The sequence below is a fragment of the Uranotaenia lowii genome, chromosome 2 (genome assembly GCF_029784155.1).
Source record: "Uranotaenia lowii strain MFRU-FL chromosome 2, ASM2978415v1, whole genome shotgun sequence".
Lineage (NCBI taxonomy): Eukaryota > Metazoa > Arthropoda > Insecta > Diptera > Culicidae > Uranotaenia > Uranotaenia lowii.
The window spans coordinates 193114254-193141191 of record NC_073692.1 but is presented as its reverse complement, the minus strand read 5'-3'; the positions used below and the strand labels follow the sequence as shown (position 1 = coordinate 193141191).

General features: G+C 35.4%; 1 protein-coding gene across 11 annotated transcripts in view; it reads left to right on the top strand.

Moving 5' to 3' along the window:
• Window positions 1-26938, top strand: part of LOC129742680 (mucin-19) — a 652529-nt gene that overhangs the window by 558049 nt on the left and 67542 nt on the right. For 9 of the 11 annotated variants that reach the window (XM_055734617.1, XM_055734614.1, XM_055734606.1 and 6 more), the window contains 4 exons: window positions 1628-1805; window positions 1932-2057; window positions 5594-5760; window positions 6764-7342. In XM_055734617.1, the coding sequence (XP_055590592.1) occupies window positions 1628-1805; window positions 1932-2057; window positions 5594-5760; window positions 6764-7342 (1050 nt within the window). The remainder of the gene's footprint in view (window positions 1-1627; window positions 1806-1931; window positions 2058-5593; window positions 5761-6763; window positions 7343-26938) is intronic. The other 2 variants (XM_055734616.1, XM_055734615.1) reach the window with 1 other exon arrangement.

Here is a 26938-nt window from a genome sequence, read left to right as displayed (position 1 = left end):
GAGAAAGTTTTAACGACATTTCGTTGTTTAAAAAAAATATATTTTGAAATTGGAATAATAACACTTCTGAGCACTGTAACTGAGCAAAATATCTCGGTTTTTGAAGAAACTCCTGACTTTTACCTCCATGAAATTTGAATCCGTACGTGCTTCTTAGAAAAAAACTAGTCATGATAAAGTGAATGGACTTTAAATTTCAATCGGTTTAAGTATGGGTAAAAGATTCATACACAACTTTCTCGGTTTTGATCCGAAATTCCAGGGTTTCTTCTGGTTTTTTCTGGATCTATTTTTAATTTCCGGTTTCCCGGTTTGCTAGCCACTTTGCTAAAGAAGTATTCTTATTTAATTTTTACCATTTTGGCAGGTTATGAAATGCAATTTACAATTCATTAGACAGAAATGAAAGCATTGATATGTGGAAGTCAAAGCCAGAGCGCTTTTGGTAGAAGAAATCGAATAAGAGTTGAAAAGTTGAGCTGGAATTCAAAAATTTCAGATAACTGAACACGCTTTCTTGAAAAATTGACCACAAACGACTAAGTAATATAAATCTTCTGAGACAACATTGAGCCATGATGAAGTGAATTAACTTTGGAATACAATTGAAACCCTCAGGATCAGAGGGTGCAAGTCCCAAAATCACCAATTTTGCGTTGAGTATACTTATCGATTCTTCATGTTTCATTGTACATCTGGTGCAAAACTCGATTTTTTAAATAATTTTTTGAGCTCTTTTTCGAGCACCTTCAAAACTTTGAATCGCGTTTTCTCGAAACTATCATTTAGGCACTTGCACCCCTCTGATCCCAAGCGCCTCAATTGGTCAATCAATGAGAAAAATGATCCCTATAGAGTTATAAATTCCAGTTTTTTTTCGCTTTTTCCGGTTCCATGTCTAAATTTAAGTTTTTTTCTGTTTTTTTTTTAGTTCGCTGGCTACCCTGTATAAGCATATAAATTAAGGTTGCCAGATTGCCCGGTTTTACACGGATTGATTCGGGTATTTCACACAAAATTTGAAAAAAGTTTGATTCAGCCCGGTTACGTGAATTGCGTCTAAAAAGCCTGAATTTTGCCCGGATTTACTCATTTTATTTGAAAATCGAACAAGAAACTCAAATTGAGTTTTAATTTTTTATTTGAGTCCAAAACGAAATTTTTTGAAAAAGTTTTATCCAAATAACCAAAAACGGTTTTCTGGAATAAAAAATTCGATTTGAATCTCCGGATGTGTTTCGATGTAAGAAATTTTTCAAGTGTTTTTCTTCTTGATTTGAGTTGAGTCTTGATCCAATTTGCCCGGATTTTGCCAGGTTTTACTACAGAATAGCCCGGAAATGTGCGGGATAAATTCCGGAAACCTTAATCTAAATCATACATCAATTCACGAAATGAGAGCCTACGTTAAGTTCCATGTAAATTTAATGTATATTCTTCGTCTTAGTGTATGATTTGTTTTCTTTTTTAATTTTTCCATTCATTCAGGAAGTTAGAAATTTATATTTAAGAAATGACGAAATTTTAAAAATAATAAATTACAGCGTTAAATGCCTTCATATTATATCTAGAAGTTACCAAAAAAACTAATTTCTGTACTCTTTTTTTCTCTCTTTTCCAACACCAGAGCACGTATGGGATGTGGTCGTCCAGCGGAAAGGACTCGGCGAAAGCTACGGCATTATTGGTAACTATCGCCTGTGCATCACGGACAAAACCCTGTCGCTGGTGCGGATCGGAAATGCCACCGTTTCCGGTGACAACCGAGTCGAGATGGTGGAATTCCCGCTGGCATCTCTTCGCAGGTAAGGACCAGCTCTTAGTAGCAAGCAGCACTCTAGAACGAGCTCAATCTGTCATATCTATACCTTTCTACATGTACCTTATCGTTCATGCTTCCTTCCTTCCTTCCTTTCTTCCTTTTCGAACAGATACGGTGGAGCGCAGCGCTACTTATACCTGGAAGTCGGTCGTAGCACGACAACCGGCGCCGGCGAGATCTGGATACAGGCCCAGGACAATATCATTGCCAGCAACATGCTCGCAACGATTATGAAGTGAGTATGGATTTATGCCTTCTACACCTAACTGATGTTTTTTTTTCATTTGGGGGGGATTTTTTCCTGCTTCTGTCTCTTTTACGCCAAGCCGATTCGAAACGACTCTCCGAAAATGGCTTCTTGGCAGAAAACTGATCGGAGTCACACTCGCGAACACCAACAACAACGAAAAAAAAAACGGGAGCCAATTTCCCGTAATTAAATTACGGCTGCCCTCAAATTGAGCGGAAAACTGGCTGTTCCAAGACCGACGAGGACGACGACGACGGTGGGGCGAAAAAGAGAAGGACCCGGGGCAAAGTCGTGTTTCATTCAAAAATTTACGAGGTGCGGTTTTTGGAAAGTTGAGTGTGAATGAGCGTGGGAAGAAAACAAATTCGAACAGCGCCAATTGAGTCGTTCGAGATGGGAGGTCCTTTCACGATTGTTTGGTTCACCTACACTCGTGGCTTTTTACTTTTATTTTAATGATTAACTTCCTAGAGAATTGAATGAAGGCAAAATTTAATTTTTTTTTTAAGTTAAAAATTCATAAGTAATGTTAAAAAATGTTGCCCCTCAATTTATGCAGCATCTCCATGCTCCATCTTTCGATTTTTATTGGTGTTCGGCCTCACGAACTTCCTTAGTTTATCAATTACTAGCATTTGTAAATATTTTGAAGGTGTTTTGTTTCCTTTATGATCAAGAAAACTCGTTAAAACCTTCAAAACAGAGACTGATCAATGTTACCCCAAAACATCGAATTCTAAACCACGACGAAATCGATTCTTAAATCAAATTGAAAGTAGTCTAATAAATTTCTGCAACCATGTTAAACGTTCATAGGAGTCCAGTACTGGTTTTAATAATATGAAACATGCCACATCCCCCTTAACAGAAAAAATAATCGAGAAATATTGAAAAAAAATGATCAATCTTACCCCGTTTTACGATACCTGAGACCAGAGCGTTAATTGAAAAGTATTCTAAGGGTCATTTTTTGGATTGTTTTTTGTGGAAGAAATCACATGAGGTATTAGAGCTTTTGAGGTTCCCGCAACTTCTGGATCACTGGAGGTTGTAATTTTCTCGTAAACCAGGTGATATTTTGTTTTCCTTATCCGTTTCTATCGATCTTTTAGCACTGTTAATTAATAACTGATTAGAGCAGGAATTTTCAGATCATATACTCGGCGGAGCACTTTTTAACCTAAAATTACCACCGACATTTTTGAAAGAATTAAAAACTCGAGTTTTGAAAACTTGATAGTATTTATCGTAGTCAATAAAATCAGTAATGAATAGCTACTCTTCGAATAGTCTTGTTTTTATTAACCAAATATGTATCATCAAAAATTAATTATATCAACAGAACAAATACACTTTTTTGATTTTGCAAGCTGTAACACATTTGGTTCAATTTGTGTCAGTTGTAGCCTGACGTCTGGTTCCGCGTTTAGACGGGATCGATATTTTGTCTTCGTTTCAAGATATATGGAAAATCCAGACTCAAATAGATAAGTTGTGGAAAACGGCAGAAGATTAAGTTTTGCTTTATCGGACAAATTTGGAGATTCATTTTTCAGTTGACACCAAAACTAAGGTTGCCAGACTGCCCGCATAATTGGCACATAATTTGAGAAAAGTTCGGTCCGGCAAGGTTTCCCCGGATTTCGTTGAAAAAGCTAGGATTTATTCACTTTATTTGTAAAATTTAACAAAAAACTCAAATTGCGTTATTATTCTGTTACTTTTTACGTCGAAAAAAGATTTTTTTATGGCAAGTTTTATCCAATAAATCATGACTTGTGTTTTGCAAGCCTGAAATACGATTTGATATCTGCTGATGTGATTTGATGAAAAAAAAATATTTCAAGTGTTTTCTTCTTGCTTTTGAATGAATATTCCGTGGATTTGACCAAATTTTCCCATATATCACCCGGATTTTAGGTTTAACATTTTGAAATCAAATTCCCGGGTTTGACAGGTTTTAGATCAAATTTGTCCGGATAGTTGCGGTCCGGATACGCCTGAAAAAAAATCTGGTAACCTTAATCAAAACTCCTCCAAAGACTTCTTGGATGCGAATCTTCCCTGTAGCTTTGAATCCGATGTCGTATCTATCAAGCATTCATATTTTTGCGATGTTAATGGTTCTGGTTTCTTTGAGATCGAAAATGGCTGTTCCATTACAAGTCTTCGATCTTTTTATGATATTCTTGGGGGAAATATTGCTGGAAGCTGTTCTACAAATCATGTTGGTTTATGATTTTCGTTGCGTATGTCGCGGAGCACGATCTAGAAGGACTTTTCTAGGGATTTTGGGAGAAGTCACTCACTCCTTCTTTAAAACTCTCTTGACGATAGCCCAATATCGTTCTATGGGGTGAAGCTGTTGGCAGTTTGGTGGGTTAATATCTTTCTCAACGAAATCTACATCGATATCCTCAAACCATCTAAGAGTGGATTTAGCGTAGTGGGGTGACGCTAAATCCGGCCAGATCAATGGTGGAGTTGTATGTTTGTTATATAGTGGAAGCAACATTTTCTGCAAACACTCCTTTTGGTAGATATCGGCATTTATTGTTCCTTTTGTAAAGAAACTCGCTTACTTCAATCCGCAGGGGCAGATTGCCTGTCACACAAGCACTTTCTGGCCAAATTTTTCCACCTCAGGCGACTTCACGTGGTCACTCTCGTGCTCCCAGCTGTAGTGTAGAATTGTGGTCCCGGAAGAGTACTGGAATCCTCTTTTATTTAAGGTTCATCGTCCATGAGAATGCACGCATCTGGCTTCTGCAAAATCCGAAGATACAGCTTCCGGGCTCTGGTTTTGGCTCGTGATTTTTGTTCAGCCGTTTGTTTGGACACTTTCTGCTTCTTGTATGTTTTCAGGTTGTTCCGCTTCTTGATCCGATGTACCATTCCGATCGATGTCCCAGCATTTTTCGCCAAATCACGTATGGACATCGATCGATTCCGGTTGATGAGGTTTATTACCTTACGGTCCAGATTTGGGTCAGATGGTCCTGGTTTTCTGCCTCTTCCTGGCAAATCATCGAACGTATAGTTTTCCCCGAACTTGTGGATGATGAATGTTACGCTCGCCGGATGAATGCCGAAACGTTTCGCCACTTCTCTCGCATCCAATTTTAAGTGTCCGACACACGAATTTTAACTTCTTTTTTAATTCACGACATTTTGGGAGAAACGAATGCTTCAAACGTAAAAAAAGCGCTGGTTCACTCTTGACAGATCAAGATGCTACATACAGGTGAGCACAGTTGTGCGCGTTCCCGCGTTAGTAAGTAGAAGGCCCAAATATGTTTATAGTTTATTTTCAATAAACTCCTTAGTAGCCGTCAGACCCAGATAATAATGAAAAATCTATCCGATTACAGTTGCGATGCTCGAATGCTATTATTGAAAAGAAAAAGCTGCCCAGAGCCGAGTTAGGCTCTTAATGACTTTTAAAACAGTACAGGCCTATTTTTCTGTCAAATGCCCTTGGAAACCTCTGAAATCATTAAATCATCTTTTCACCTTTCCAGAACCGCCAAAAACAAGGAAGCGGCCGACACCCTCGGTCCAATCCAACGGAATCGTTCCTCGTCGGCCAACGCCGCCTACAAACCTACCCAGATGCCGATGCGCCGATCGACGCACACCGGCCAGAAACCGATCAACTGTTCTCCTTCCGGAGGAGGGGCTGGAGGTGGTAAGTCAACCCTTGTTCTCCAATTTATTTCCCTTTCCTCGATTAGGATTAGAAAGAGACCCTGTCTTTCACTCTCCATAATACTCTCTATAGTCACACACACTTTCTTTACTAACGTTTTTATTGTCCCCTAATAGTTGAATTTTTCACCACCAGTCTTGTAACGTTGTTTTGTTAGTTCTTTTTTTGTTGATGATATTTTTGAAGTTTGTGCGCGTTGTTCCACTAGGGAACTGTTCGAGTAGTAGTCAGTTTTGTCGATATTTTCCCTTTTCTCTAGTTGGACTTTTATTATTGAATATGTGTTTTCCATTTTTCCTATCTTTTATTCTTTTTTGCAACGCACATCTTCTTAACTTTTTGATTTCCTTGTTGCGATTTTGCGATCACGCGTATGTTTTTCTGTAATTTGTTTTGAAGTGAGAAAATTTTCACAGTAATGTTGGCAAAGATTTAGAAGTAACTATTTATATACCTTTACGCAAACACAAATAGATATTAGTTTGAATTCACACGATCATTAACCCTTAGAGCGTACGGTTCCTAATTTACTTGTAGGTGATTGTTGTCATATCTATTTTTTTGTGTTTCTTCGGTATTTTGCGTTGGAGTATTTTTGTTTGTCTGATAACCTTCTTTTTTCGTTTCAAATAGTTAGAAAAGCACATTTGAGTGGTGGTTTTTAAAAGCGTAAATTATCCGCTTGGTACTACGAATCTGAGTATTTGCAATGTGTTGATTCGAGAAGCTTTGAAAACATTGGAAATAAGTGCAAACAACTCATATCGACAATGTAAATATCATACTTCAACAGATTGAATCGAGCAACGATAAAAGTTCCCTCAATGATGATAGTGTGAACAAAATCAGGTTAGGGATGTCCAGGTTTTAGACTTAGGTTGACATCGAATACAGGGGCAAAAACATTACAAAACAAATCGAAACATTGGCATTAGACGAAATGCAAAATGTTAATTTAATTCAATTTTGCTGCATCTTACAGAAGATCAAAGCTCCCCACATGCATCCTATGCACAGAGTTCCGAATCCTCTTCGTCAGCCACTAGCACTAATACTGTAGTCGCGGTCCAACAAAATCCAAATTGCAGTCCAAATTCGAAAAGAAATTCGGAAAAACAGAGCACAACTACTACTACCTCTAGCCCTGCCAGTGCGAGCCATTCGTCGTCGACAGCCTCCAGTGTTGGTGGACCCCCCGGCAACAGTTCCCAGTCCCATAGCCATTCCCATCACCGAATCCCCCATCATCCCTTCCCGTCGTCAACCGTCAGTTGTAAAAATAGCATCAAAAAACCCAAACTGGATCCTCCAAAAGAGGAAGAATCCGGCTCATCCTATTCCTACAGCACACTCCTCAATCCCGGCCAAAATTCCCCATCGCCGGGGGTCGTCATCAGTTTGCAGGTGCCACCCACACCGCCAGCAAAATTGCAGCCTCAAAAAATGGCCATGGCAGCCCACCACCACGAACCCACGAATACTGCCGGCGATACTAGTAGTAGTAGTCCTATGAGTGCCATCAGCTCCGATACCGTTGAGATTTGCTCTCCGAACGATCATGGTACGCTACATTTTATTTCTCTCTCCCTCCAACCTTTATGCTAACTCTAGGCTCTCTCTCTTTTTCTGGCTCATTCTATCGCATCCCCAAAATCTTTTTTTTTTTTTTTTTTTTTTTGAGGGTGACTCATTTTTGCGTTATGCAAAAACGATGAGACCCTCATTTCACACTCTAAATTTAACAATTTTCACAACTCAATTTTCTATCGATAGTCAGGAGCAAAATTTTGACACCTTCTGAACATTTTTGGACCCCAAATTTGACATCGATCGATTATTGGACTTTTCAAAATTCTAAATTTCATATTTAAATTGTTGTTTTGGAAATTAAATAAGCTTTTCTGTTTAGAATTTGTATTTAAAAAGGTTAAAAAATTCAAATTTTCACACCGCATATCCCGGCAACAATTAGAAATTTAAAAGATTATCGAATTTATGAAATTTATGAAGATAAAAAGTTGTTAAGTGCTACAAAACAACTATCTTATTTTTCTTCTACCTGAGCTACTTCACAGGCAGCTCGGGTTAAAGGCCAGTGACTTTGACTATATGCCCTAGTCCACAAAACCACTATAAAACTACTCAACAAAAATCTAAAAACAAAATTCTTTTAAACTCATCGACGATTTCAAATCTATTTTAGGCCTCCAAAAAACCTTTCATGATCATTTTTTTTAAACTTGCTCAAAAAACTTTCATTTTGGAGGCATAAATAAAAAAAAATTACAATGCAATTTGTTTTTTTTTTGTTTAATTTGCCAAATAAAGTGAGAAAATTCGGGAATAATCCGTGCTTTTTCAATTAAATCCGGGCAACCGAGGCGGGCCGGACTGTTCCAAAATTTTCAATCATTCTTTGTAAAACCTAAATTGTCTACCAAATGAAATCCAATAGCTGTAAAATAATATAAGAAGCATTTTTTTAATTCCATTGTGATTTTTTAAAATTATTCTTCTCACAGGGAACTTGCAAATACAATATCCATTGTGTTAAAAAGACGCAGCTCTCTAAGCCTAAGCCACTGGCCAATCTTTTTTCTTTTCATCCGAATTTTAAAGCTTCTAAACAGCCTGTTAGCTACATAACGAAGTAATTCTGATTCTGACAGGATAAGTTTGGTGAAGAAATATTGAAATGAGATAAAAAGGGGAACTGTTTTGAAGAACCTGAGGAATAACTTAAATGAGAGTATCATGAATAGTTTTATAGAGGTAAGGTCTGATGAATAGAAATCTTGTATAAAACAAAACTACTTGCTGAGAAAACCAATTGTTGCTTGGTTATAGAACTTATTTCGTCATTGATTTTTTATAAATGTCTCAATTGTTTTCAAATATATGTTTTCTGAGACGTTTTTTTTTGTTAAATATGCAGATCTATCCTTCCAAAACAACCATTTCAAAAATATTTCAAAAGCATACATTAGATACATTGGCTGAAACTTTTTTTTTCTTTATATTTTTTACATCCTTTAACATAAATTTCCGAAAATAACCGATATATTTTGCGCTTCACAAATAAAAATAAAACTTTATTCTTTTCCAATTGGCTGCACTATAAATACGATTCACGCAGATGGTTACTGTAGGAAAGTTGTTAATAGAGAAAAAATGAATCTTCAATTAAAAACTTTTTGTTTATAAGACAACCAATCAGAGAAAAAAAAATCAATGTTAAAAAAATCTAGGCATTCGTCATATGTACTTAAAAGGAAAGCTTTGTCATAAAATAGGAAAAAAGGAGCCATTTAAGTTTCGTTTCATTGTTTTTAAGTAACAATTATCGTGACTGCATGTACTACGTCCCTTCGTCCTTCTCATCATCGTCGATTCCTCCTCCCTTCCTGCAATGTTTATATGAATGATCATCCCGAGAAAAAACCCTACGTTTGTGTGTCCCGCTGCTTGAACCAAAAAAAAGAACCATTAATGTGAGATGTAGCATGATTTGAGTTGTTGCCAGAGCATTTGTACCAAAAGTATTAAAAATGTATCCAAATTGTTCCCAAATGTAAATATGTAAACCTTCGGTAGTCAACTACTTAGCCTGCATGTGGCATAACTGTTCATATGTTTAGTACTGAATACTGTTGCTAGTAGCTAATAGAAACTAATAATAATGATGCACACTAATATGATCACAGCACCGTAAACCCTCACAATCATTTGATAAAATTAACAGCACTTTTGGTTTGAAAAAAAAATTAAATTAAATTAAAATGGTATTAGAATCGAAAAAAGTTCATAAAGTTGAACATTATTTGAAGCTCAATTAAAGCGGGTACCAATTATCTACATAACGAAATAGAAAAAAAACTTTCAATCGATGTAAAACTTTCTGTTAACAGGAAGACATAACTTCTTTATTAATAGAGATACGTTTTGGTCCAGTTAACGACCAAAAGTTTGTATTTAGTAGTTTAAGAAGGAGAAATATATCAACTCTAGGCATATCTAGTTCAAATAAAGTAGTGCGGAACTTTTTTGATGATACTCGAATATAACACCCTCTAAACGATCATGCTGGTTTTAAAGCAACAATCAGTTAATTTCCAATGTCAAACCACGATGTGAAGGTGAAATTTAGTTCCGCAAATTCTTTCTTCCATAACGCAAAATTATATTAACAAAAACTATTGAAAAGGAATTAGTTGGCATTTTTTGTAACGCTAAATGATTTTTCATAGTTTACAACTTTCGTCTGGTGTTTTGAAAGGTAGGAAAACTTTTATTGCAACTAGATACATAAATCTTTATTGAAATAAAATAAAATAGTTCATTGGCATAAAACAGACTCAGGGATGCTATATGGCCATATTTCATGGTAATATTTTGTTCATCTCATATTTTTATCAGATCAGTATTAAGCTCAACTATTTTCATTATTGTAATTAGGTAGAATTAATGTTTGAATGATCAACAGTTTTCATGCCATGTGTCAAAAGCGGATCAGCCTTAATCTGCACTGATTAGATATGTGGATAAATCAGCCATTTCGTTAATCGGCTGTATGTGCATATTACCCAATATGCGCACTTAGGAACACTTCCCCCTAAACACGAAAACATCGGAATGTAGTTAAAATTAAATATGGTTTTGAAGATATCTAAAAAGAAAATGCTATCGAAGACGTACACCCAAAATTCAGCCTCTGTGCCAATGGCGTGTAGTCAATTACATAGCATCATTGGTACAAGAAGATAACGCGACCGGTGCTGATTCGATTTGCTCCCACCGGCATTAATCTCCCAAGTTAACCGAATTGCGTATGTCTGAAAGAAACAAAATAAAAACGCTTTCACGTCCCTCCCTATAGCATCACAAGACGAAGAAGGATGGAAATAAATACCGGCCAACACCAGGCAGCCAGCGAACCGAGCACTGTGCGTGTGAATGTAGCAAAAGCAACAACAAAAACATCCTTCTAATTCAATCCCTTCAATCCACCGGCAAACAACATCGGCCCAGCTGTGCGTGTGTATGCAGTAAAAGCAACAAAAAAACATTGCTTCAATTCAATCCATGGGCAAACAACCACGGCTAAGCTGTGCGTGTGTATATAGCAAAAGCAACAACAAAAACATTCCTTCAATTTACCGGCAAACAATCGTCGGCCAAGCTGCCGGCTTTAGCAGCTGTGTATATGTAGCGTGTGTATGTAATAGCAGGCAGCAGAGGTGCAAAGAGATCCCTTTACGCTACATGCAGTGCCGATTCTTACAGCCCGACGTCAGCCACGAAAGAATCATCTTGCAAAGTTGCAAACTGATTCTTTTCCCCTTACGTGCAGAACGTCGAACGTGTCTGCAAGTAAAAGTCAACCGCGCGATGACTGCACGTTCCGAAAATTACAAACGATTCTCCGAAGTTAGGAACAGTTGCAAACTTGCAAGCCCGAAGATAAAATCCCTTGAGCCGAACAGAAAGAATCATTTCCGAAGATAGCTACAGTCTGCAAGTTGCTTGCTTGCAGACTTGCAGCGCGGCGATGTACGTTTGCAAACTTGCAAGTTGCAAGTTACAGAACGGTGGACTCGTTCTTGTGCGGATGGATTCGTTCCACTAACCTAAGCTAAGACCGACCGAACCGAATCCATGGAGGAAGAAAGTGATAGGCCGAAGAACCACCGCCACCATAGATGCCACACCTACCGATTTTTCGGTATTCATACCGATTTTTGGGCAAATTTTTATCCAAGAATCGGTATATACCGAATACCGATTTTTGGTAAAACATACCGATTTCATACCGATTTTTGAGATTTTGATACAAAATGTAAAATTTATTTCAGTATAAGCAAGACTATCGAAAATATTGGGTTTCGGTTAAATTGAAGACGACCAAATGTTACTATTTGGCGTTAGCTAAGTAAGAAACACTTGAAGCTTTTATGATAAGTGCACGTTTTTCAATATTTCAATCAAAACTTTAAAATTTTAAAGGAATGAAGCATTTTGTTTTTGATAGTCGAAAGTTTTTACTATTCATTGGAATTTGAAGGTAATTTTTCCATTGAGAATATTGGAAACTATCGTTTTCTATAACAGATTCTATGAAAATTATAGTTCCGCCAAGACAGCCAGCGGAAATTAATCTAATGAAATTGAATATGTATGAGTTTTCAGAATTTTGAAAACATAAACAAATTGTAAAACACTCTATAAGGATTAAACCTATAAGGAATCATCTGTTAATCGATAACATGAAGAAATATTATGATTGAGAATATTACAAGGAAGCTCCAGGATTTTTTTTTTGATAGAGAATTCCACAAAAACTTTTTAATATTCGATTTTGTTAATCAGGGCCCAAAGAGCCAAAAGAATATAAATGCAAATGATCCATGAGTTAATAATAAAGAACGATTTTACATGTTTCAAACTATATTTCGTGATTTTTTCAGATGTTTAGAAATTTATTTTCATACCTTTATGTTCGGAAGAAAAATACAAATTATTTAAAAACGAATGGAAAATTGCCAAACACAACAGCTCAATAGCGTTTTAATCGAAATTTTCTTTTATGCACTTGCACTTATACACCTTTTTAGCATCAATGCAGTAATTATGAAAATCCATAGTTTATAAAAATTACAATAGAGAAGAAAGAACAGTAAAAACCTTCTAAGAACTCTTAAAACGAATAAAAATGTATCAAAACAAAAAAAACGAGCACACAAAATACTATAAGGCATTTATTAGAAAAAAGTATTAAGGGGGCATCCATAAATTACGTAACGCTCATAGGGGGGGAGAAAGTAAGCTCGAGCGTTACGAATTGTGACATATGGGAGGGGGAGGTATGCTCATCGTTACGTAACGATTTTACCTTAAAAAATTCATTTTACTGATCTCAGCTATTCTGATGTCATGCAATTTTTGCAGAATGATGAGCAAACCAAAATCAGCTTGATATTTGTAAGCTTCAACATGAATGAAACTGGTTTGCAATGTTTCCTCTTTGAAGATTCTGAGATAGATTCCTTAAAAATGTTTATTGAATATCCGTGAAATAACCTTTGGAAAAACGAATATTAGGTACATTTACCCTCAAGAACTAAAATCAATCTCAAGACGGAAATTTGACTTCTCAATTGATTTAAAAAATGCAATTTTCATTATTCCGACGAATATTATTAAGTGGAGTATAATTCCCATAACAAGTTAAGCTCCATGAACTAAATAAAGTAAACAAGATAGATCATCAGTGAACAAGCACAGATCGACTCGTAATAATACAATCAATTTATTTTATCTGAGAGTTATCATCAATGATTACTAAGAAACAATTTGGATATATTTTATTTCCGTTTTGAAGAACGTTAAAAAAAATTATGTTTAAATCTTTTTTTGATCTTCGAAAATCAGTATTTAAAAACATGAGAAGATGGGGGAGGGGGGCTGAGTATCAGCGTTACGTAATTTTCATAGGGGGTACGTCGAAGCGTTACGATTTGTGACATACGGGGGGGAGGGGGTCAAAAAAAGTGCATTTTTTGCGTTACGTAATTTATGGATGCCGCCTAAATAACAGACTTCAGAATCACTACCGAAATTTTTTTAATGACCTTGAAATACCGATTTTTATACCGATTTTTCGGATTTCCATACCGAAAAAAGATTTTTTTGGGTTCAAAAATACCGATATAAATGTGGCATCACTGACCGCCACCGACCATCAATTCAGTTGCCGTTCAGCCATCGAAGCGTGCGCGCGTAGTGTATGTACATGGCTATCAGCATAACGCTCGGCGCGCCGTACTACAAAAGTAAGGACATGATGGAGTTGTTGTTGGTGCCTTCGTGCTCGTTTCGTTTCCTTCTAAGACGGATTCGAAAGGAAGTGGTGCCCAAATTTTATGGTCGAAAGCGTGATATATTTAACCGTGAAACGTCCAGCTTTTTATAAGCAGTTTCGTAATATCTGAAATATATACAACTGTAGAGTAAGATTTTTAAAATTAAAGTTTCTACGAAGATTGCAAGTAATTTTGGCTTTGAAGTCAAAGACATTTTGTTGGTTTTTTCCTTCTGTTGAAACGAAATTCTGATGAAAATTTGTACCAAAATGAATCACAGATATTTTTCAAAGTATAACTTAAAATGCTTTACAGTCTTCAGCAAAGAAGTAAAACATAATATATAGTCAATGATTGATTTATCATAGAACTGTTTTTAAAAGCCTTATCAGTAAAACTGGATGCGATAGACAAAATCTCACCAAATATTCGAGTTCAGTACGCCAAAATCATTCAAAACCAGTTATAAAACATTGATAGAAGATTTGAATCAAACAGAGTGTGGAGTTTTTGAGTTCAAGGTTGGAATGACGACGAACAAGCACTGAATTTCTATTGAGTTTTGAACTGAGCTGTACAAACTTTCTGTAAAAAACCAAATGAGTGTTGCAGACCACAGAAGAAGACATGACTCCCAAGATTACTTGGTAAAGATGACGTGATTCTTATACATGTCTAAGCAAATGAAACTGAATTCTAAATTTGAAATTTACACAATTTAATCTGTGATCCTACTAATCAAGTGATCCTGCCTTCGGAAAATCGATTGAATTTTCGGGACGTAACTTCAAAGAAGTTTTCGGGACGAAACTTCAAAGAATTTTAACGCAGCACTGTTTTAAAACATCATAGATGATTTTTCAACATAGTTTGGATCAGTTTTATTTAACAACTTTGTGTTCATAAATAACTTGTAAGATGACAAAGTTATAATCAAAACTAATTTGCTTGTATTAGCTTTGATGATTTATATCAATCACCCTGGTATGATAATTGAAAACTAAAATAACAGTTGGGCACCACTTCCTTTCGAATCCGTCTTCGAAGAAAACGAAACGAACACGAAGGCACCAACAACAACAACTCCATCATGTCCTTGCTCTTGTTGTACGGCATGCCGCGCGTTATGCGGATAGCCATGTACATACGCTACGCACGCACGCTTCGATGGCTGAACGGCAACTGAATGGATAGTCGACGGCACCTCGGCCTATCACTTTCTTCCTCCATGGATTCGGTTCGGTCGGTCTTAGGTTAGTGGAACGAATCCAACCACACCACACAAGAACGGGTCCACCGTTCTGTAACTTGCAAGTTTGAAAACGTACATCGCACCATCCCGCTGCATGCAAGCAACTTGCAGACTGTAGCTATCTTCGGAAATGATTCTTTCTGTTCGGCTCAAGGGATTTTATCTTCGGGCTTGCAAGTTTGCAACTGTTCCTAACTTCGGAGAATCGTTTGTAATTTTCGGAACGTGCAGTCAAAGGATTTTACCGCGCGGCTGACTTTTACTTGCAGACACGTTCGACGTTCTGCACATAAGGCAGAAAGAATCAGTTTGCAACTTTGCTAGACGATTCTTTCGTGGCTGACGGCGGACTGTTAGAGTCGGCTAAAAGTCGTGCGCTGCATGCTACATGTAGGGATCTCTTTGCACCTCTGGCAGGCAGTAAGCAAAGCACAGTTCTCATTCAATGGGTTTCCCGTTCCTTCACTCCCGTTCCCTTTCCCGTTTCCATCTTAAGACAAAGGAATGCATTGAAAGGAGGCTAAACGCCGGGAAGCCGCCGTTGTACGTTTTTTTTTGTGATTGATCGGTAGCAGAAAGCCTATGACAAATATCCCTCGTCCTTCATGAAGCTCGAATAGCACACTGGTTAGGATGTCGGACTTGCAAGACGATATAATTGGTAATTAGAGTTCGACTCTCCCTATGGGCGCTGTAATATTTTTATTTTCTTGTTTCTGGGATGAATTATCCAATAGGAAGGAAATCCCATAAAATGTTTTTCGCTTGAATGTAGTGGTCATGCATCATTTTGGTTGGGAGCCGAGTCCTTATGCCAGTTACGGTTTTTCAAACATACCGTCTTCGGCACAGTGCACATTTCAGCGCATTATCGGCACAGAGATTTGCTAAATAGGCATTGGATTTTTGCAACCTCTTCTATGGGTGTAGGTGAGAAAGATAAACTACATCTATGGAATAGGTTGCAAAAATTGAATGCCGATTGGAGCCAACTAGTGCTGAAAATGAGCTGAAATGTGCATTGCGCATTGCTTTCCGGTCACTGGCATAAAGATTCGAGCTCTCGGGCAAAATGATGCATGAGCGAAACAAGAAAAACACTTTATGGGATTTTCATCTTATTGGGTAATTCATCCCAGAAACAAGAAAATGAAAAAATGATTTCGCTAAGAATCGAACTCACAACCATTTTCCATCGTCATATTGCCTATCAGCTTAACCAGTATACTACCTAAGCCAGTTGGAGAATGAGGAAACAGTGAGTGCGAAATGAATTTCCAATTCTTGCGAAAAACCACTTCTCATTGAAACACGTTAAAAAAACATCGGCCGGCCACAGTGCAAAGATATGAAAAAGTATTACTTAAATTTGACAATCAAATGACAAAAATCTTAAAAAACTATGACAAACTGAAAAAGTGACAAATGACAAAACTTTGAATAAAATACGAGAAAGAAATAGAAAAAATTATGCCAAAAATATGGCAAATATTATGACAAAAATATGGAAAAAATTTCACTATGGTGGCAAAACTTTGACAATAAAATAATAAAAACTTGGCAAAACTAATATAAGGACAAATATTTGACAACAAATTTACCAATATGACATAATATTAACAAACAAAAATACAATAAAAATATGATAAAACTATGACAAAGGTGGTTAAAATATGGTCAAAATTTTAAATTTAAACGAAAATAATAAGACAAATGGGCTAGAATATGACAGAGTTCTGATAAAAATACGACAAAAGTTTGACAAATTAATGACAAAAATCCGACAAAATTATGAAGAATGAAATGAAAATATATCAAAATTTTATCAAATTTATGTCAAAAAAAAAATGACAAAATGATGACAAATACGATAATAAAATTACAAAAGTTTAACAAAATATGACAAAGATCCGAACAAAGTAATGAAAAATATGTTACAAAAATATGACGAAATAATGTCAAAACTATGCGCTTGTGATATAGATGTAGCTCAGTTAACAAGTTAGTTTTTAATTAAATGTAAAAAAAATCTGACAGAACTAAGACAAAAATACAACAAATGAAAAAATGACAAAATTATGACAAAAATTTTAATATTACGAGTACCTATACGCATATTTATTGGTTTTCATGACACTTGCTTTAATTTTATTGCACTTGAATGTTTCCAAAATAGAGAACCATCATCGGAAAGCATTTCCGGAACCTGATTGTATTTCCGGAACCTGATATATTATCCGATCCACATGATGTTTTTGCCATGCCTTGGAAAAATATTATTGATTAGAAACATATAAATTACTCTAGTTCTGCACCTACCAACTCAAACACAAGTCAGTAAAGTTTTTCTTCCAAACCACAACAAAACACTCAATCACAACATAATTGACATTCGCTTTGCCAAAATTCAGTTAAATTTTAAGTGACAGGTAAGTGAAATGGATTGAAGTGACCGGTCAAGTTAATTTCAAGTGAACAAAGAAGGTATTCCGCAGAATTGAGTTCCGGTTTTAAAACTCAATTGATGAGTGATGAGTAAATTGAATCTCTATTTGTATTAAAAACAATTTGAGAATTATCAATTTGAAAATGATATGCTGAATTCAGAACTCAGTAAGAAAAATTTTAAAATAAAAGTACATCAGACTCAATAGAAGAAAACTCCAGTTGGAAAAGTTTCAATTTGAATTTCTAATCTAAGATAGAAATTAGAATAAAAATTCAATAAAGAATCTCTGTATGGCCGTTTGCACCATTTTAAGCAACTAAAGATTTTTTTATATTCAATTTCAATAATGACCAAATAAATGTTTCTCTTCAAGTTCTTTATAATTTTTTAAAAAGGTAATAAATCTTGGCATTTGCTCTGATATTGTCCGGATAAAAATCAGGAAAATTTTGTTTGTAAAGTTTTCAAATCAATTAAGGTAAACATGAATTCCTCACAAATAATGGTAATGTTTAAATTTAAAGCAATATATCTTGCAATTGTGGGAAATTTTTTTCTTTGTTCTATCTATTATGTGCTGCAAGTCTTCATTCAAAAACTGACAATTAGGTACTGTAATTTGTTCAAATAACGACAAAACTAATAAAAAATAATACCAGTTGCCATAAAGCCCATAAATTTTTTTTCTACAAAATATTTCATATTCAAAACATAATTCGCTTGGAACTCGTAAAATGTATACTTTATTCAATAAATAAGAGAACTTGATGTATTATTTATTTTGGATGGACACTCAACTTTTCAGATTATTTTTGGACATACACGGGTTTTCAAAGTAAAGTGAACAAACTACGGTCTGGCTGGTTGCCATGATATTGATGAAAAACAAGTCCGTATTTTGTTGGATTTATTCACAGGAAAAAATAACAGAAAACTCAAATTGGCCTACTTTTTTTGAACTAACTTTCCCTAAATTGTTTTTTTGGGAGTTTGGAAATCGATTTAACGTTGCTGACGTGTTTTGATAAAAATAATGAAATTTGTAGTGTTATTCTTCACTTTATTCTTGTTTTTTTTCGAATTATCACTGAATTCTGCCAATATTTTTCCGGATTTTCTTTTAAAAAAAATTTCAAATCATATGCTCAGAGTTTACCAAGCTTCGGAAAAAATGGTACTGATTTGCTCAGCCTTCATAAATGCGGGAAATATTCTTCAATGCCTACTCCAGAGGCTGCCTTAGCGATAGCTTTTTTTTACTTTTTTTAACGAACACAAACACATACACGATCTCAATGAAACTTGATGTTTTCTCGAAGAGATTCCTTTTTCTTAAATCTCAGTGTACATGTTTCGAGGATATGATGGCTAGCATCTTACAAATGCTAAAACCACCAAACCACAGAAATTGTACTTTTTATGCCGTGACCGGGATTCGGTCTCATGCTCGCTGACTTAGAAGACATGAAAGCTATCCTCTACGCCACGCAGCTATATTATAGCTTATATTCGAGTAAAACTATTCGAAATATTATTCCAAAGAGGGGCTTCTTAGCTGTTATATCTTACGTTTTATTTACGATTTTCTAATTTCTATTTCCTCTTCTAGATTTCTAAGTTATGTTATTTTTTTTTACTCAAGTCCTCCACCCCCCTCCCTCCCCGAATAAGAGGGCCCAGGACAATTACCCTATTCTTAATACGGCCTTGATAGGGAGAAACATGAAAATTTTTATATTTAGTTTCCTTCAGTCATCCGCAATGCCAGTGGGTCACATCGAATCTTTGCCGCTAGTGTTTACATCTTTGGCCATTGACTTTGAAATATTAACAACTCGTGATTATAGTGAAGGCTGAATTTTGGATGTACTCTGTTTTCTTCATTGTAAACGATTGATGCCACATAAAAATATGATAGTTTTAAGAGTATGAAGGGTAGTTAAAAAAACGAACACACACATATAGGATCTCAGTGAAACTTCATGTTTCTTTGAAGAGATCTAATTTACTTAACTCTAAGGCGTACATCTTTCAAGGATATTATGGCTAGCATCTTACAAATGCTAAAACCACGAGACCACAGAAAGAGTACCTATATATGTGCCGTAATCGGGATTCGATCTCATGGACTCTGGCTTAGAAGACTGGAACGCTATCCTCTAGGCCACGACCGGAGTTTTGATGCCGTTTTGTCAAATTGGCAGTTTATGGACCAGGAAACTCAGTAATGGTTTTGAATTTGAAGATTTTTTAAATTTTTGGAAACTTAAATATGAGATTATTTTTTCGGAGACTCCTTTTTATGGAAGTATAAAAATTTCTTTTGGGGTTCTATATTGTCAAATTTAAGATCAAATATCACTGTTTTCTCTCTTAGCTCCCAATTAAGTCTGGACAAAACTCATAGCTTTCGAAACTTTGGTAATGCAAATGAAATGAGAATTTTACATAGACCATAATCTGCTAAGTCAACTTTTTCCCATAATTTGGCCCCGAAGATAAAAATCCGTATAACATTCTTTAGGAATATAGTTAAAGTACAAATCCAAAGCTAAAACATACACACACATATAGGATCTCAGTGAAACTTTCATGTTCTTCAAAGATCTTATTTAACATAACTCTAAGGCGTACATCTTTCAAGGACATGATGGCTACCATCTTACAAATGCTAAAACCATTAGCCCTCAGAAAGAGTACTATGTATGTCGTAACAAAAATTAAAAAATAAATTTAAAGAAGTGCATCCTTGAGCTGTGTTAGAAACAATATCCAGCATCTAAGTTTTTTTACATATTTTTAAGCTCATAATCACAAAAAATGTGAAAAGAGAGCTAAATTTTTCAATAAACTAAGGTCCATGCATTGGGCCTTATTTGTGCAGTTTCGAGTTTAATGATTTAAGGTAGATGTGGGTAGTCAATCAAGCTAAGCTAGCTGTGGTCTATCCATAAGGCCCATAGGATTGGAAAGTTTCAGGTGATAAAATTATCAATTTTGAGCTAAGCCTGCCGAACGATTTTTGAAATTCTAACTTCTATCAGATGCTAAAGAACTCTTTAGACTGTGTAGACTGAGCTCTGTTCTTGAATTATTTGATGTCCTCAAAATTCTACTCAATTCGCTATTATTGTATGAATCTGAGTTCGAAAAGCCTCCTATTATCTTAAAAAAAAGGGAAATTTTAAGTCAAACAATATGTAATACCTAACAATATTATAACTTTTTGAGTCGATCAAATAACAGTTTGGTTATTTTGGATAACTTAACAATGAAGATAGATCACTACCTCATGGTTCTCAAGGGAAAAACAGTAAGGACCGCGACAAAATCTAAGTCGCGAAACATCAAAATATGGCATTCTTTATATAACAAAGTTGTCGAAAGTGTTGAGTTTTATTTTGGAGAAAAAGATCATTATTAAATTTTTGATCTTTGAGTTATGCTTCTAATGGTAGCACATTAGCACACAACGAGCGAAAAAACGATAATTGGTCCGCAATGTGTTAATTTTAGGTTGTCAGATTGCCCGGTTTTATCCGGGTTTGCCCGGATATTTAATACAAAATTTGACAAAAGTCCGGCCCGGCCCAGAATAAAGCCCGGTTTTTTTCCGTATTTATTCACTTTATTCATCAAAACAAATAAACAAAAAAAAAAACACATTGTGTTGTAAATATTTTCTATTTATGCGTCCAATTCAAAATGTTTTGAGCAATTTTTAAAAAATAAGTGTGAAAGGTTTTTTGAAAGCCTAAAAAACGAATTAAGAACTGCTGATGAGTTATAATAAAAAAAAAAAAGGTTTTTTAAAGTTTTTTTTCCTTGATTTGTGTTGAATTATTTCTGGGTTTGGCCAAATTTGCCCGGCAATCGACAATTTTGAAATCAAATGCCCGGATTTTGCCAGGTTTTTAGAAGAAAAAATGCCCGGATTTTAACGACCCGGAAAACCTTATGTTAATTACTTCTACGAGAAATACAACTAAGATTTGTTGAGAAGAATTCGGAAAAAGTATTGCGGAAGTTGATATTTATAGAGTTCTATTATTAATTTTCCCATCCCCTCAACATTGAAGAATCATAGAGTAAACAAATTAAAATGTTCTGTTATGACATTACACACAATGTTTCCCATTCAAAAAAATCACCCATTCCATCATGTAGATTTTATTATCTTCATTCGTTTAATTACTTGTTAAAATTCCTCCTAGCTATTTAAACAGAGATATCACGCCGGTGCACGGTGTCACTTTTATTCCTTTCAAACACAAAACACTACACCATATTGGAATTGGCTTTTCATTATTCTATCAGATTTGGCTTTGAATTTTCCTATGCAAAAACAATCAAAATTATTGTGAATCAAAATTCAACCAAAAACCCAAACACACCGTTCACCATATCTCTGTTGTCTTTTTTCTTTCTCTACTTCCCTGCGCGGATTCATTGTCTGTTTTGAATGAATCCGAACTACGAACCCCAAAAAATACCGAACCTCAATAAATTCGCCAAACATCCAGTGAGTTCGTCGTCCCCGATGGCAGTCAAATTGCCTCCCTCGCCATCGCTTTCCATGGGCAAGTTTCATCGCTACCAACAACAGCAACCCCAATTCTCCCATCATCACCTCAATCCCCTGCATCCGGGATCGACCTCGTCGTTGTCAATGATCAGCGGAAGTCCCCAAAGCACTACCGGTTCGGACACTTCCTCGTCCCGTTGCTCATCCACTGCCAGCATTCAGACGGCCATTACGACGCCCCTCAGCACCCTAATGGGGGTCGTTATTTGTAACTCTGCTACCAACAACAACAACAACAACACCAACGCCATAACTAGTCATCATCAACAGCATCAGCAACACCATCGAGGATCGTCCCTCTCGTTGACGGCCATTGGGCGCCTGGCGAGGACCTCGACCGTTACGGCTGCCAGTCTTGGCCTGTCGACGATTCCGTTGCGGCGCCTGAGAAGTTCCCTGAGGCGTCACTCGGTCTCAGGTACTAAGCAACAACTAATCAGCGATGTTTTAACGCTGAAAACTTTGTTTCCTGTTTTGTTTACATGCGTTTCAGTTGAAAATAAGTATTTGAAGATGTGATGAGATTTTTTTACAAGTTCATTTAGCTATGTTTAAAACTATTTAAACTTAAATTTGCTTGTTTCCGGTTACATGTTACTGTTATTTTTTTGAGTTCATGTTCAACTTATGGATAATATAAATTTTCGTTTGCATATTTTAGTATTGAACGGAGTCAATGGTGATTCACTTCACGGTTAATTCCTAATTTATTCAATACATTGACCCCAGTGATGTCTCAATTGCTTTAGATGAAAAAAAAAATCAGAAAAAACGTTTTCGATGAAGACGCAACGATTTACCCAATTGCAAAAAAAGCATTCCAAGCAGGATATGCATCAAATAGTCTTTAGAATTTTTAGTGTTTCAACTTTTTAGTGCATCTTTAAACGATGATCTGTCGATGCAATTTTTCAAATTTCCATCATAGGACGTTAAAAAAAAAACGATGGCTGTAAGGAAGGAAATCGTGCTGCATTTTTTTAACGGTCGCCATAGAAAGGGCATGCAGAAAGTATTTTCTCTGCCTATCCCGAAGTTGAATTACTTAATCATAGGGACTTGATTCTCTTAGCACAGTGGTCGGCAACCTTTTGAGTCGGAAGAGCCAAAAACTTCAAATTTTCAAAATTTCTGAGTTTGAAAGAGCCACATTAAAAATTTATTGTATTTGTTATTAATTATAAAAAAGTCAAAACTTATGAATGATCAATGAACATTAGTTTTACGAAAAAAAAACTTTGAACACATAACAGTTTTTTTCTAACTCTTGGATTTTTCTTTTAAATTTGTTTATGATTTCCATTAAGTAGGTACATGGATTTTTTCTGAATCGTCAGCTCTTCTAACATGGTACATCAATTTTAATACGTTGGCAAATATCGAATCAAGAAAGTATTAAATCCATATAAAGTCAAAAACAATACTTTGCATGATATTAAAGTGAAATATTTGAATATATTTGAAGCAGAATATTTATAATTTAATCAAATCTTATGATTCTATCTTGGTACATTTCGCACCTGAAAATTATCAAACTTTCATGGTGATTGAAAATTTTTAAGAACCATGACGCTAAAGCAAAAGGAAGATCATAAGCCTGGACGAATGACTGGAAAGGTTAAAATCCTCTTAAAATAAACAAACAAATAGACAGCGGTGTGTAGACTCGCTTCGGAAAGAATCATTTGACTGATTTTTTCCGAGTTTAACTTGTTGTGTGCAGATTGATTTTATCTTCGTTCCAATCATGACGCGATTGCACACAAAACGAAGAGAACAGTTCCGAATTGATGTTTTCCATGCATGGTTGCCACATGTACAGATTTATCTAGACAGATACAGATTTTTTAGCTCATTTTTGGTACAGAATCTGTACGTACAGATGACAGATTTTCAAAATATGGTACAGATTTTTACAGATTTTTTACTTTTAAAAACTGAAAAAAGCTTCTACATTTTGCTTTCATCCAGTTTATTGAAAATATAAAATAAGTCAAAAGTAAGCCTTTATTATTCTGACGATAGGAGTTCCTTACTGAGAAGTACACGATGAAACAATTAGATTTCCAAATTTGCTACAAATAATTTGATATCTGATTATAATCCCCCACTCGTCAGCAGTGGTTGAGCGCATTTTCTCGCAAATAAATGCCAATAAAACCAAAGTTCGTAATTGTCTGAGTGCTGTCACATTGGACGCTATCCTAAGAACGAAAAGTTATTTAAGATTAAACGGCGCACACAGGGGTAAAACATGAAAAAGGCGATCAAAACTGTTTTCTGCCGAAACTGTTCGTTTGAGACCTATAGTGTCTTCGAGACAAATGACCAGCATTACAAGGGCTAAAAAATGAGTTTTTAAAAAAATTGATTAATCCACCTAATAGTGAGTTAGAAAAACTAACTTTTTTAATATCCATTTTAGAGCTGTATTGTCTGAGAAAAGTTTTTAGCTTGTACCAATTTTAGCAACTTTGCTAAAGAAGTCATAGCTGTAACATTAATCGTTTCAAAGTTATGACAATTTTTAGAAAAATAACACCAATTTTCCGTTTTTTCAACATAACTTTTTTGCGCTTGATTTTTCATATAAAATATGTTCTAGAGAGTTTTGAAGACAAAAAAGTTGTACACTTTTGCTGAATATACTGTATAGAAATTTTGAAGTTTAAACGAGATATCTTAAAAATACTTAACAAAAATAGTCATTTTGAACTGGTTATATCTCCTGAGTTCGGACGAGTTCGGTTACATATTTGACAGTTTTGCAATCAGAAAAGTATCGCCTTTCAAACAATATACAATTAAAAGTGGCCAATTGTGATCCTCATTGTGTAAATGTCAATAGAAGTGAGATAAAAATGAAGTTTTTATACTAATTTGAGCCCATCTACCATCTCAAGTCCAAGTGGTTCAAGTAGGCCTACTGATAGGAATCCTACATGTTGTAGCCAAATAGTAATAGTTATGCTCAAATTAGTATAAAAACTTCACTTTCGGCTCACTTCTATTGACATTTACGCTATGAAGGTCACAATTGGCCACTTTTAATTGTACATTGTTTGAAAGGCGATACTTTTCTGATTGCAAAACTGTAAAATATGTAACCGAACTCGTCCGAACTCAGGAGATATAACCAGTTCAAAATTACTATTTTTGTTAAGTATTTTTAAGATATCTCGTTTAAACTTCAAAATTTCTATACAGTATATTCAGCAAAAGTGTACAACTTTTTTGTCTTCAAAACTCTCTAGAACATATTTTATATGAAAAATCAAGCGCAAAAAAGTTATGTTGAAAAAACGGAAAATTGGTGTTATTTTTCTAAAAATTGTCATAACTTTGAAACGATTAATGTTACAGCTATGACTTCTTTAGCAAAGTTGCTAAAATTGGTACAAGCTAAAAACTTTTCTCAGACAATACAGCTCTAAAATGGATATTAAAAAAGTTAGTTTTTCTAACTCACTACTAGGTGGATTAATCAATTTTTTTAAAAACTCATTTTTTAGCCCTTGTAATGCTGGTCATTTGTCTCGAAGACACTATAGGTCTAAAACGAACAGTTTCGGCAGAAAACAGTTTTGATCGCCTTTTTCATGTTTTACCCCTGTGTGCGGCGGATCGAAAATTGTCGTATTAAATATGACACTCAGAAATCATTCTAATAACACTATGTATAAACATCATGAACATTTGGAAGTGTTTGTAAAGAAAAATATTTTTTAATGTCAGTTTTTAAAAGAGAGAATATAAAAATGAGTTTCACAAAAAGTGTTTAACTAAAAAACTGTACCATGTGCAATAAAGCATCTATCTTTTTTAAGATTAAAAAAAAGGAACCAAAATCTTCACATATCAACACATTGAATGTAGAACTTTGTTATCTTCGGTACAGATTTTGGTACAGATTTTTAAGTTTTTGGTACAGATGAAATAGATTTTTTCGATGGGCGGTACAGATTTGGATGTGGCAACACTGTTTCCATGCCTCGCAGGAATAAAATCACACCAACGAAACAACAGAACGAAGCTTACCGTACACGAATGCTCACGAGCGATCGTTGCCCGACGGACCGAGTTAACATTCCTCGCACCCTTCTCTCTCTCGTTTCCCGTTCCCTTGTATCTATCAATTTAGGCCACGCGCCCATGCGTTGTCCGATTGATGTGTTCGGCTGCCGAACGAAAACTATTTTTTTTTAATTCGCAGAACTGTTCGTTTGCTTCGCTGATGTTTCCCCCGATTGCTGTTTACTCCTGCCAAGTTTACCCGAAGCTTACTTCCTGATGCTTTCCGAGTTGAACTTTAGATAGCATCATTGCAGATTGAGTTTAACGAAATAAAATCGTTCTGCAAAGAAGGGCAAAGTGCGAGTATGTAGACTCGCGATTTTAACATCTCTGCAAATAGATCGTAAGTCGTAAATAAATATCCAGCATTTCTCGAAAAAGATACAACGGCTCACCGACAACTCAGGTCCAAGTCCTGTCGCTGAGCCAGTTGTATCTTTGCAATTTGAGAACATTTATAATTTCTTCGGCAATCATTATATGCTTTTGATTGCCGAATAACTAAGAAAAGGGACGAAAATTTTCTTAAAATTATGAAGCTTTTTGAAGACATTCCCCAGATTTAGATAATTCTTTCCAAAATCCAGAAGTATGAGGTAAAATTTAACTAAAAGTTATGTAGTCGAATATATTAATCTTCAAAAAATATGCTCCAGACAACTGGTAGAATTTTTAAAATACATTATACGTGTCTTCAGAATTGTATGCATCTGGAAAATAAAAAAAAAATCTCATTTTTATGTCACATGTGATTTTTCAGTATTGTGCGTGAATGAAAAATGAAATTCAATACATCATATTTTATTCATCAATGCTGGCTAAAGCTGCTTCACCAGTATAAATCTGTAATAATGTGAATTTGTAGCCTTCATAGAAAATTCGTGACAAATGCTGAATAAACAGTACATTTTAACTGGTAAAACCAGTTCAAGGATTTA